Here is a 13,559-nt window from a genome sequence, read left to right as displayed (position 1 = left end):
CCACAGGGAGATCTATATAACCTAGAAAGCTGTGCTTTTACTAACAACAAATAAACAAAAAAAGAGTATTGTAAGATGAAATCACTGCAGATTGATATGTTATACAGCAGAATTTGGAATCCTATATTTACAGATGAGAAAAACAGCCCTAAATTCAAAGCAGACAGGAGGAGTAAATGGACACTGTTCTGTTTCATGAGTGTAAATCTCGCCCATAATTCTGTGATGAAAATGTGTATAAAACTTCAGATTTTATTGCATAATTTGGAAACTTAATTGGCTAAAATAAAAAAGCTTTTTTATAGTAAGGTACAAGAGACATAGTAGTAAATGTTACAAAACAATTAGGACACTAGAAATAAATAAATATACATATGTATATGCATTATAAATACATAATTAAATATGCTTTTTTGGCAATGAAAATAAAATAAAACATGCCTCAAACTTCATTTAGTTGATAAGTTATTTTAGTATTCTCAGTTGGACAGGGGTATTTTACACATTATTTTAATAGTCAAAGGGTATACATATCAAGAACAGGGCTGTAGTTCTAATCTGTCAGTGAAGAAGAAAGGCCAACACAATTCCTTGATCTAAAAATTTACTTGCTTTATATATAGAGAGAATGAAGTTTCAAAACACTTGAACTTTTGCTCTCTTCAGCAGCTCCTACATTATTTACAATATTTATCAGATGTAAATGTACCAAATATAAATGACCACCATTTCCCATTCAACTTATACATTAGGACTAAATAACAGAAGCATATGATTGGACCTAAAACACCAAGTTTTAGTAATAGATATTATTACCTAATTAATCACAAATGAGTTATTTTAAACAATAATACAAAAAAACTAGAATCACAAGAACTAATTGACAATTGATAGTAATTTGGACTGTGGAAACTTTCCTAATCTCAATGTAGATGTTACCCTCTAAATTGAGAAAATGCAATTTAATAAGGTGCCATGGTACAACAGAACTAGGAGGAAGGCATGTGATAAAATGGTAAAAGTCTAGTTTGGAAATTCAAACAGTTTGGAAATTCAAACAGTTTGGGAATTCATATCTTGATTCCGCCACTCAATGGATTTGTGTCTCTCATGAATAACTCAAATTCTTCGGGCCTCCATTTCCTTACTAATAAAATCAAGATAATTCCCTTACAAGCTTGACAGGAAGTCTAACAAGGCAACCTGTATAAAGTTTCTGACAGATGACAGGCATTCATTAAAAGATCATTTCTTGGGCTGCCCTGGTGGCGCAGTGGTTGAGAGTCCGCCTGCCGATGCAGGGGCTGCGGGTTCGTGCCCCGGTCCGGGAAGATCCCACATGCCGCGGAGCGGCTGAGCCCGTGAGCCATGGCCGCTGAGCTTGTGTGTCCGGAGCCTGTGCTCCACAACGGGAGAGGCCACAACAGTGAGAGGCCCGTGTACAGCAAAAAAAAAAAAAAAAAAAAAAAAAAAAAGATCATTTCCTATCCCCTTCAGGAGATTTGATTTTTTTTACTGTTGGATATTGGTTGTTTCTCTAGAAAATGAAGAAACTGGACTAATCTATAAATTCTTCCTCAACCCCCAAATGTCACTATCTCAACAACAGCTATCATAACCATCATAATTTATCTAGTGCCGCTATGTGCCAGCCCCTGCACTATGTATTTTCCAGAAATCTCAGTTAATATGGCATAAGGTGGAAGGAAGTGGACCTCAGCTCTTCACTACTGTACTCTATAAACTTTTCCTCAAAAAGAACAAACAGGCAAAGAAGGGAGTTACTGTGTTGGCGGGTGTGACTGATCCTGATTACCAAGGAGAAGTTGGACTGCCCCTCCACAATGGAGGTAAGGAAGAGTAAGCCTGGAACCCAGGCGATCCCTTACTACTACCATGTCCTGTGATTAATTTCAATGGAAAACTACAACAGCCCATTTCAGGAAGGACTGCTAATGGTCTGGACCTTTCAGGAATGATGGTTTGGGTCACCTCACCAGGCAAAGAACCACCACAGACTGAGGTGCTACCTGAGAACAAATGCAGTATGGAATGGGTAATGGAAGAAGCTACAACCATGTGACCATTTGTAGAAATGAGGACTATAATTCTTATTTCTTCCTTACTTTGTTATGAATGTTTGTGTGTGTGTGTGTGTGTGTGTGTGTGTGTGTGTGTGTGTGTGTGTAAAGCAAGTACCTTTGTTTTCTTCCCTCTCTTATCTTTCCTCCCTTATCACATAAGATATATTAACTTTATATCATGATATATAGCTATTGTTAACTTAACACCATAGTATTTAAGTTTCAGGAGATCAAGGAAAAAAGTGATCCTCACCCAAGGACTTTGCATCATCTTCTAGGGAAAGAGTTGCTGTGTCTTTGATAGTACACAGGATAGTTATATCATATTAGATGGAAGTAAGACTTTATTGTCTTGATTTGGAGATTAAGTGTGGTTTAAAGAGATGCATATAAGTGCTGCTAAGTTGACAAAGGGTGGATTGTGATGGTTAATTTTATGTGCCCACTTGATAAGACTATGGTGTCCAGCTGTTTGGTCAAACATCAGTCTAGATGTTGCTACAAAGGTGCAGATTTTGTGATGTGATCAACATTTACGATGATAAACACTGAAGACGTGGTTTAAAGTTGGCTTTCAGGAGATTATCCTCCATAACATGATGGGCCTCATCTAATCAGCTGAAGGTCTTAAGAGCAAAAATTTGAGGTTTCTTGGAGAAGAAGGAATTCCGTCTTAACACTGTAACACAGAAACCTTGTCCAAGTTTCCAGCCTTCTGGCCTACCCTATGGATTGCAGACTTGCCAATCCCTATAATAGTGTCAGCCAATTCCTTAAAATAAATCTTTTGGGTGTGTGTGTGTGTGTGTGTGTGTGTGTGTATCTCCTACTGATGCTCTTTCTCTGGAAAACCTTGAATGATACAAAAACATCCTCCTTGTAAATGTTGATTCCAGATTTCAAATGCATCTCCAGTAGGTTCTAGTTTACCATTACTTTTACATTTATAAATATCAATTAGAATGTTCAATTCAATGAATTTTAAAAAATTTCTATATTATATATTTCCTTCAAATCACTTTTGTATACACATTTACTTTCAGCATTTGTTCACTAACAAATATATCAAGTATATTTTGGTGCATAAACATCATAAAAGAAGTAATATCATGTCTTCTTAGCAAAACAGGATGGTCCAGATTCTTTAAAAAAATGTTGCTCGTTGGAGTTGCTCCTGTTGAACAACTAACTAAATGAAAATACCTGAGATAGTTTGTGCATCAACTTGGTTGGGTCACAGTGTCCAAATATTTGGTCAAACATTATTCTGATGTTTCTGTGAGGGTGTTTCTGAATGAGACTTATATTTTAATTGGTGTACTGTCAGTAAAGCAGACTGCCCTCCATAACGTGAGCGGGTATCATGCAATCAGCTGAAGACCTTAATAGAACAACGACTGACCTCCCCTGGACAAGAAAGAATTCTGCTAGCAGACTGCCTTTGGACTTGTACTGCTACTCTTTCCTGGGTCTCCAGCCTGCCAGCCTACCCTACAGATTTTGGATGTAGCAGCCTTGCCAATCATGTGAACCAATTTCTTAAAATAAATCTCTATATAGCTATGTATCCTGTTGATTCTGTTTCTCTGGAGAATCTTGACTAACACAATACCGTATTTCCTTTTGTCCTTAAAAATACATTATTATTCAATGACTCTTTAAGAAAATTCACGTAGGATATCATCATTGGAATACTTATAGCCCGCAATTTCACTGATATTATCCAATTTTGCCATCATTGGTAAGAGTCAATACTGCTATCTCTTTGCAGTCATCTTCTGATTTGTGTAATAATTGTGAAATGTATTAATCTGGTATTGTAGTCTCTTTCCATTATGTGCAAAAATGAAAAATTCCAAAATTCTTAATTGTGTTGCATGAACATTAAAAAAAACACAAACAACTACATAAACAGTTTCTCCAGATTTCTTTTTGGCAATGCAAACAAAGAGTATTTATCTCACTACTGTATCATTCTTCTAGGCAATGCTGTCATTCTTTAGTTTTCTTATTGTCTTAGTCACTTTTAACATGGTAGGAAAAAACTGATGAGTAATAACGAAATAATTCCTAAGATGGTGAAACAGCAAAATGTTTTAAGATATAGGAAAATAGGATCATTAAGATCCCATATCGTGTCTGATTTCCAATGGACCCATATGGTAGTTGCAAGATAACAAGTTTTATTCTATTAAAAGCATAAGTAAATTTTCTCATTGGAAGACCTCCAAGAAAGAATAAAGTCATGAAATACCAATCCTTACAAAGAGTTAAAAATGCTCAAACTCAAAAATTCAAACTGGGTCCAATGGACTTGAATACTAAGGATTACCCTCTCAGTTCTGTTTGAAAAAAAAAGGACTTCACATCTGTAAAAGAAAGATAATAAAAGTACTACTAGCTAAGACTGAGCATTAGATGAGCTAATACACATATAAACCACTGTATCTGGTGTATAGTAAGTTCCCAATCTCTGTTAACTATTATAATTAATAGGTTCTACTGAATATAGCATCAGTGATAACATTACTGCAGCACTTCCCCAGACCCTATACTCTGGCTACCTGTCTCCATACTGTGGGGATTTTTCTCTGGGTCACAGATCATCTAAAGATTCCATTTAAAGAGACAGCAAGAGATCATGGAAAGGGACTTCCCTTGTGATCCAGTGGTTAAGAATCTGTCTTGCAATGCAGAGGACACTGGTTCAATCCCTGGTTGGGGAACTAAGATCCCACATGCCACAGGGCAACTGGGCCTGCACGCCACAACTAGAGAGCCCATGCACCACAACTACTGAGTCCACTTGCTCTGGAGCCTGCGCACCTCAACAAAGAGCCTGTGCGCTGTGTGCTGCAACTAAGACCCGACGCAGCCAAAAAATAAATACTTAAAAAAATGCTATTAATTCTTATTTAAAAAAAAGAGAGATCATGGGGAAACAAAAAGGCTTGGATATAAATTCCAATTCTATCTTTTATTGGTTTTGTGAGTTTATAAAAACTACGTAAACTCTCTTGGCCTCAACTTCCTCATCTATAAACAGGGGATAACATTTCTTGCAGTGTTAGATAAATTACATGATATAATGGTTATAAAGCACCTAGCCCATTATATTGAAATTGTGGATACTCAATAACTGCAGCTGTTATGATAACTCAGCTTCCTAAATATTAGTTTCATTCTTCTTTTTGACTGTCTAATGACTCAGTTAGAATTGAATCTCAATGTTTTTCTCAACATTGTCATCTGTAGCTAAACTTTCTTTGTCCAAGATACTAGATATTATCAAATGATTTAATGCTCTAAATTATCTAACTGTGCAAGTTAGAAGTCTGTAGGCAAGGAATTTCTGTACCTTTTGGCTCCACGTGAGGAAAAAAAAAGACATAAAAGGAGTCACTTAAGATATTATTAGAAATTGTTAATAATGCTTTGCTGAATACTTATATAGATATATACAGAAAAATAATTTCATTCTAAAATTCACAATTTTACACTAATGATTTCAGTAAAAGTGTATCACAAATCCAGTCAAGCAAGCTACTCTTTGCTTAGGACATTCAGAGACTACGCAGGAGATTTTCAATAGGTGCCTGAATTTACTTTTTACCCACACCCAGCTATATACATAGCTATGATTCTTTCTAGGCTCTAGCAGGCTGAGTACTCTTTTTCCTTTCCTCTACCAAGTTCCCTTGCCCTGAAACCTCCAGATGACATCTTCTTTAGGGTACAACTGGACCACTATGTTGATAGAAGTAGTTGGGCCTTCTTGAAAATTATATGAAATATCTTAAAGAACACCACAAGATTACAATTTTATTAAGAATTCAGCAAATCAGAAACGTAACAACTTACCTCTTAGTATACTCCTATTGCCATTTTCATCCCCCTCACCCCCCAATAGTTATTTCAAATAATCTTACATGGAGTTCTAGTGACTTCAAACTCAGGTCAGCAAATGCATCTCCGAGTTGCCTTTGGGTATGCACCATCTGGAAAAGCTGGGTTGACAATGTCTGAGCCAGTTTTAGAATATTTTCATATTTTTTCTTGTTATCTCTTAATATATCAATCTGAGCTTCAAGTTCAAGGTCCACAGTTCTTGATCCACGGCCCAGCTTCTCAGAGATAATCTGTCGAGTGCACTAGAAGTGGAAAGATATACTTTGTTTAGGAAGAAAAAAAGAACAAAAGAAAAACCAGTAATACAGCAATCCGACGTGCAAATGCTGGAGCATATGGCATACACCATTTTTGGCTTCAAACAAGCTAGCCTAACAAACGGCAAATTGTCAGCCCCCTCAGAGGTTCATCAGGACTCAGAAAGTAAATTTTTTTTCTTTTTTGCGGTACGCGGGCCTCTCACTGTCGCGGCCCCTCCCCTTGCGGAGCACAGGCTCCACACGCCCAGGCCCAGCGGCCATGGCCCACGGGCCCAGCCGCTCCGTGGCACGTGGGATACTCCCGGACCGGGGCAAGAACCCGTGTCCCCTGCATCGGCAGGCGGACTCTCAACCACTGCGCCACCAGGGAAGCCCCAGAAAGTAAATTTATCAGACATGTTTTTTAACTATTACTTATTAGAGGAAGTTTTAAGACGTATCTAGGTAGTGTATATACTGCCAGATGAGCTCTCTCACATAATCATATTTCAAGTTTTGTGCACTTTGGTAGATTACTGAAAACAACTGAGATACTTGGCATTGATTTAAGAACAATACACGACTATTAATATAGGAATAATAAGAATACCAAAATTCTACTCTCCTATTGGTTTCAAATGTTTTTTTTCCTTCGATTTTCCCCTTAAATAGCTGTGTATATGTGTGTGAGTAGGAAGAATGAGAGGAAGAAAGGAAGGAGAAAGAAGAAAGAGGAGGTAGGGAGGGAGGGAAGGGGGGAGGAACAGAGAAAGAGAAAGATGTAGAGATTACAGATTCCTGAATTCTTCTACTTTTGCCCAGATAAAATTAAATTATGTTATTCTACTCTATGTTATTCTATCTCTGTCCCAGAAATAATGATATAGGAATTTACAATTTTTTAAAGTACCTAACTTTAGAGCACATGAAAATAAGTTTTCTAGTAATTTTTGCTAGAAATAAAAAATTACAAGCAAATTCACTACTCAGCAATACATTTTTAGAATAACAATGTAGGGCATTAATATAATCCTTATCATTTAAATCTAAAAAAATATTCTGAAAAGCAGTAAATAAGTTTTGCAATTTTGAAAATTTGCAAATTTGTTCTTTTATCATGTCTCTCAAAGTTTTGGTCACAGAATTAGTATTTGTTGTAAAAGTTAAAATAATGAATGAAATAAAAATGAAATTCCCCTTCCTTCCTTTAATTTGACTAAATAGTAGAAAACTATTAATAGTCTGATGGGTAGTAGAGACTCTCCTTTAAACCTATATAATCACATATATAATATTCTTAAAGTAAACATGAGCCCATGCTATGCTATACATAATATCCTGAGCATTTCTTTTCTGAGAACAAGTATCTTGAGACTTTTCCTTGTCAATACACATAAATTTATATTTAGCTACTCATATTTTTCTATTTTAAAATTGAAATGAATTCGCTGACACATTCTCTCTTGTCATCAACTAAGGATTTTTATGAATAAACATTTTTTATAAAGGAGTTCTTTTTTTAAAAAGCAGAGAGAGGAGGAACCAAGACGGTGGAGTAGAAGGACATGCTCTCACTCTCTTGTGAGAACACCAGAATCACAACTAGCTGCTGGACAACCACTGACAGGAAGACACTGGAACTCACCAAAAAAGATACCCCACACCCAAAGATAAAGGAGAAGCCACAGTGAGACGACAGGAGGGGTGCAATCACAGTAAAATCAAACCCCATAACTAGTGGGTGGGTGACTGACAGACTAGCAAACACTTATACCACAGAAGTCCACCCACTGGAGTGAAGGTTCTGAGCCCCACATCAGGCTTCCCAACCTGGGGGTCCGGCAATGGGAGGAAGAATTCCTAGAGAATCAGACTTTGAAGGCTAGTGGGAATTGATTGCAGGACTTTGACAGGACTGGGGGAAACAGAGACTACACACTTGGAGGGTACACAAAAAGTAGTGTGCGCATTGGGAACCAGAGGAAGGAGCAGTGACCCCGGGGGAGACTGAACCAGACCTACCTGCTAGTGTTGGAGGGTCTCCTGCAGAGGTGGGGGGTGGCTCTGTTTCACCAGGGGGACAAGGACACTGGCAGCAGAAGTTCTGGGAAGTACTCCTTGGCATGAGCCCTGCCAGAGCCTGTCATTAGCCCCACCAAAGAGCCCAGGTAGGCTCCAGTGTTGGGTTGCCTCAGGCCAAACAACCAACAGGGAGGGAACCCAGCCCCACCCATCAACAGTCAACTGGATTAAAGTTTTACAGAGCTCTGCCCACCAGAGCAACAGTCAGCTCTACCCACCACCAGTCCCTCCCATCAAGCCTCTTAGATAGCCTCATATACCAGAAGTAAGAAGAACTACAATCCTGCAGCCTGTGGAACAAAAACCACATTCACAGAAAGACAGACAAGATGAAAAGGCAGAGGGCTATATACCAGATGAAGGAACAAGATAAAACCCCAGAAAAAAAACTAAATGAAGTGGAGATAGGCAACCTTCCAGAAAAAGAATTCAGAATAATGATAGTGAAGATGATCCAGGACCTCGGAAAAAGAATGGAGGCAAAGATCGAGAAGATGAAAGAAATGTTTAACAAAGACCTAGAAGAATTAAAGAACAAACAAACAGAGATGAACAATACAATAAATGAAATGAAAAGTACACTAGAAGGAATCAATAGCAGAATAACTGAGGCAGAAGAATGGATAAGTGACCTGGAAGACAGAATGGTGGAATTCACTGCTGCAGAACAGAATAAAGAAAAAAGAATGAAAAGAAATGAAGACAGCCTAAGAGACCTCTGAGACAACATTAAACACAAGAACATTTGCAATATAGGTGTCCAAGAAGGAGAAGAGAGAGAGAAAGGACCAGAGAAAATATTTGAAGAGATTATAGTCAAAAACTTCCCTAACATGGGAAAGGAAATAGCCACCCAAGTCCAGGAAGTGCAGCGACTCCCATACAGGATAAACCCAAGGAGAAACATGCTGAGACACATAGTAATCAAATTGGCAAAAATTAAAGACAAAGAAAAATTATTGAAAGAAGCAAGGGAAAAACGAAAATAACATACAAGGGAACTCCCATAAGGTTAAGAGCTGATTTCTCAGCATAAACGCCACAAGCCAGAAGAGAGTGACACGATATACTTAAAGTGATGAAAAGGAAGAACCTACAACCAAGATTACTCTACCCAGCAAGGATCTCATTCAGATTCAATGGAGAATCAAAAGTTTTACAGACAAGCAAAAGCTAAGAGAATTCAGCACCACCAAACCAGCTCTACAAGCAATGGTAAAGGAACTTCTCTAAGTGGGAAACACAAGAGAAGGAAAGGACCTACAAAAACAAACCCAAAACAATTAAGAAAATGGTCATAGGAACATACATATTGATAATTACCTTAAACGTGAATGGATTAAATGCTCCAACCAAAAGAATGAAAGGATACATTCTTCGCTGAATGGATACAAAAACAAGATCCATATATATGCTGTCTACAAGAGACCCACTTCAGACCTAGGGACACATACAGACTGAAAGTAAGGAGATGGAAAAAGATATTCCATGCAAATGGAAATCAAAACAAAGCTGGAGTAGCCATATTCATATCAGATAAAATAGACTTTAAAAAAAAGTATGTTACAAGAGACAAGGAAGGACACTACATAATAATCAAGGAACCAATCCAAGAAGAAGATATAACAATTATAAATATATATGCCCCCAACACAGGAGCACCTCAATACATAAGGCAACTGCTAACAGGTATAAAGGAGGAAATTGACAGTAACACAATAATAGTGGGGGACTTTAACACCTCACTTACAACAATGGACAGATCATCCAAAATGAAAATAAATAAGGAAACAGAAGCTTTAAATGACACAACAGACCAGACAGATTTAATTGATATTTATAGGACATTCCATCCAAAAACAGCAGATTACACTTTCTTCTCAAGTGCACATGGAACATTCTCCAGGATAGATCACATCTTGGGTCACAAATCAAGCCTCAGTATATTTAAGAAAACTGAAATCATGTCATGCATCATTTCTGACCACAACGCTATGAGATTAGAAATGAATTACAGGGAAAAAAACGTAAAAAACACAAACACATGGAGGCTAAACAATACATTATTAAATAAGCAAGAGATCACTGAAGAAATCAAAGAGGAAATCAAGAAATACCTAGAGACAAATGACAATGAAAACACAACAATCCATAACCTACGGGATGCAGCAAAAGCAGTTCTAAGAGGGAAGTTTATAGCTATACAAGCCTATCTCAAGAAACAAGAAAAATCTCAAGTAAACAATCTAACCTTATACCTAAAGGAACTAGAGAAAGAAGAACAAACAAAACCCAAAGTTAGCAGAAGGAAAGAAATCATAAATATCTGCGCAGAAATAAATGAAATAAAAACAAAGAAAACAATAGCAAAGATGAATAAAACTAAAAGCTGGTTCTTTGAGAAGATAAACAAAATTGATAAACCATCAAGAAAAAGAGGGAGAGGATTCAAATCAATAAAATTAGAAATCAAAAAGGAGAAGTTACAACAGACACCACAGAAATACAAAGCATCCTAAGAGACTACTACAAGCAACTCTATGCCAACAAAATGGACAACCTGGAAGAAATGGACAAATTCTTAGAAAGGTATAGCCTTCTAACACTGAACCAGGAGGAAATAGAAAATATGAACAGACCAAACACAAGTAATGAAATTAAAACTGTGATGAAAAATCTTCCAACAAACAAAAGTCCAGGACCAGATGGCTTCACAGGTGAATTCTATCAAACATTTGGAGAAGAGCTAACACCCATCCTTCTGAAACTCTTGCAAAAAACTGCAGAGGAAGGAACACTCCCAAACTCATTCTATGAGGCCACCATCACCCTGACACCAAAATCAGACAAAGATACAAAACAGAAAGGAAAATTACAGACCAGTATCACTCATGAATATAGATGAAAAAATCCTCAACAAAATATTAGCAAACAGAATTAAACACCACATTAAAAAGATCAGACACTGGGATTCCCTGGTGGCGCAGTGGTTGAGAGTCCACCTGCTGATGCAGGGAACACGGGTTCATGCCCCAGTCCAGGAAGATCCCACATGCCGCGGAGCGGCTGGGCCCTTGAGCCATGGCCGCTGAGCCTGCTCATCCGGAGCCTGTGCTCCACAATGGGAGAGGCCACAACAGTGAGAGTCCCGTGTAGGCAAAAAAAACAAACAAACATCAGACACCATGTTAAAGTGAGATTTATCCCAGGGATGCAAGGATTCGTCAATATATGCAAATCAATCAATGTGATACACTACATTAACAAATTGAAGAATAAAAACCATATGATCATCTCAATAGATGCATAAAAAGCTGTTGACAAAATTCAGCACCCATTTATGATAAAAACTCTCCAGAAAGTGGGCATAGAGGGAACCTACCTCAACATAATAAAGGTCATATACGACAAACCCACAGCAAACATCATTCTCAATGGTGAAAAACTGAAAGCATTTCCTCTAAGATTAGGAATAAGACAAGGATGTCCACTCTCACCACTATTATTCAACATAGTTTTGGAAGTCCTAGCAACAGCAATCAGAGAAGAAAAAGAGATAAAATGAATCCAAATGGGAAAGAAGTAAAACTGTCATTGTGTGCAGATGACATTATACTATACACAGAGAACCCTAAAAATGGCACCAGAAAACTACTAGAGCTAATCAATGAATTTGGTAAAGTTGTAGGATACAAAATGCACAGAAATCTCTTGCATTCCTATACATTAATGATGAAAGATCTGAAAGAGAAATTATGGAAACACTCCCATTTGGCACTGCAACAAAAAGAATAAAATAGGAGAGGGGGAAGATGGCGGAAGAGTAAGACACGGCAATCACCTTCCTCCCCACAGATACATCAGAAATACATCTACATGTGGAACAACTCCTACAGAACACCTACAGAACGCTGGCAGAAGACCTCACACCTACTAAAAGGCAAGAAACTCCCCACGTACCTGGGTAGGGCAAAAGAAAAAAGAATAAACAGAGACAAAAGAATAGGGACAGAACCTGCACAAGTGGGAGGGAGCTGTGAAGGAGGAAAGGTTTCCACACACTAGGAGCCCCTTCGTGGGCGGAGACTGCGGGTGGCGGAGGAGGGGAAGCTTCAGAGCTGCGAAGGAGAGCGCAGCCACAGGCGTGCAGAGGGCAAGGCGGAGAGATACCCACACAGAGGATCGGCACCGACCGGCACTCACCAGCCCGAGAGGCTTGTCTGTTCACCCGCCAGGTAGGGCGGGGCTGGGAGCTGAGGCTCGGGCTTTGGTCATATCCCAGGGAGAATACTGGCGGCGTGAACACAGCCTGAAGGGGCTAGTGCACCACGGCTAGCCGGGAGGGAACCCGGGAAAAAGTGTGGACCTGCCAAAAAGGCAAGAGGCTTTTTCTTCCCTCTTTGTTTCCTGGGGCGCAAGGAGAGGGGATTAAGAGCACTGCTTAAAGGACCTCCAGAGATGGGAGCAAGCCGTGGCTAACACTGCGGACCCCAGAGACGGGCATGAGACGCTAAGGCTGCTGCCGCCGCCACCAAGCAGCCTCTGTGCGAGCACAGGTCACTCTCAACACCTCTCTTCCAGGGAGCCTCTGCAGCCTGCCACTGCCAGGATCCCGGGATCCAGGGACAACTTCCCCGGGAGAACGCATGGCGCGCCTCAGGCTGGTGCAATGTCACGCTGGCCTCTGCCACCGCAGGCTCGCCCTGCACTCTGTGCCCCTCCCTCCCCCTGGCCTGAGTGAGCCAGAGTCCCCAAATCAGCGGCTCCTTTAATCCTGTCCTGTCTGAGCGGAGAACAGATGCCCTCCTGCGACCTACAAGCAGAGGCGGGACCAAATCCAAAGCTGAGCCCTGGGAGCTGTGAGAACAAAGAAGAGAAAGGGAAGTCTCTCCCAGCAGCCTCAGGAGCAGCAGATTAAATCTCCACAATCAACTTGATGTACCCTGCATCTGTGTAATACATGAATAGACAAGGAATCATCCCAAATTGTGGAGGTGGACTTTGAGAGCAAGATTTATTATTTTTTCCCCTTTTCCTCTTTTTGTGAGTGTGTATGTGTATGCTTCTGTGTGAGATTTTGTCTCTATAGCTTTGCTTTCACCATTTGTCCTAGGGTTTTATCCGTCCAATTTTTAAAAAAATTTTTTTCTTAATAATTATTTTTTATTTTAATAACTTTATTTTATTTTATTTCTCTTTCTTCCTTCCTTTCTTCCTTTCTTTCTTTCTCCTCCCTCCTTCCTTC

At 39.1% G+C, this 13,559-nt stretch overlaps 1 protein-coding gene across 10 annotated transcripts in view; it reads right to left on the bottom strand.

Moving 5' to 3' along the window:
* The window catches only part of ARFIP1 (ADP ribosylation factor interacting protein 1), a 148,910-nt gene that overhangs the window by 39,369 nt on the left and 95,982 nt on the right, over positions 1-13,559 (bottom strand). For all 10 annotated transcript variants that reach the window (XM_060147803.1, XM_060147804.1, XM_060147809.1 and 7 more), the window contains one exon: positions 6,014-6,235. In XM_060147803.1, the coding sequence (XP_060003786.1) occupies positions 6,014-6,235 (222 nt within the window). The remainder of the gene's footprint in view (positions 1-6,013; positions 6,236-13,559) is intronic.

This window comes from Lagenorhynchus albirostris, chromosome 4, assembly GCF_949774975.1.
Source record: "Lagenorhynchus albirostris chromosome 4, mLagAlb1.1, whole genome shotgun sequence".
Taxonomy (NCBI): Eukaryota; Metazoa; Chordata; class Mammalia; order Artiodactyla; family Delphinidae; genus Lagenorhynchus; species Lagenorhynchus albirostris.
Note: the sequence above shows the minus strand (reverse complement) of the source record. Positions and strands in the feature narration are given on the sequence as shown.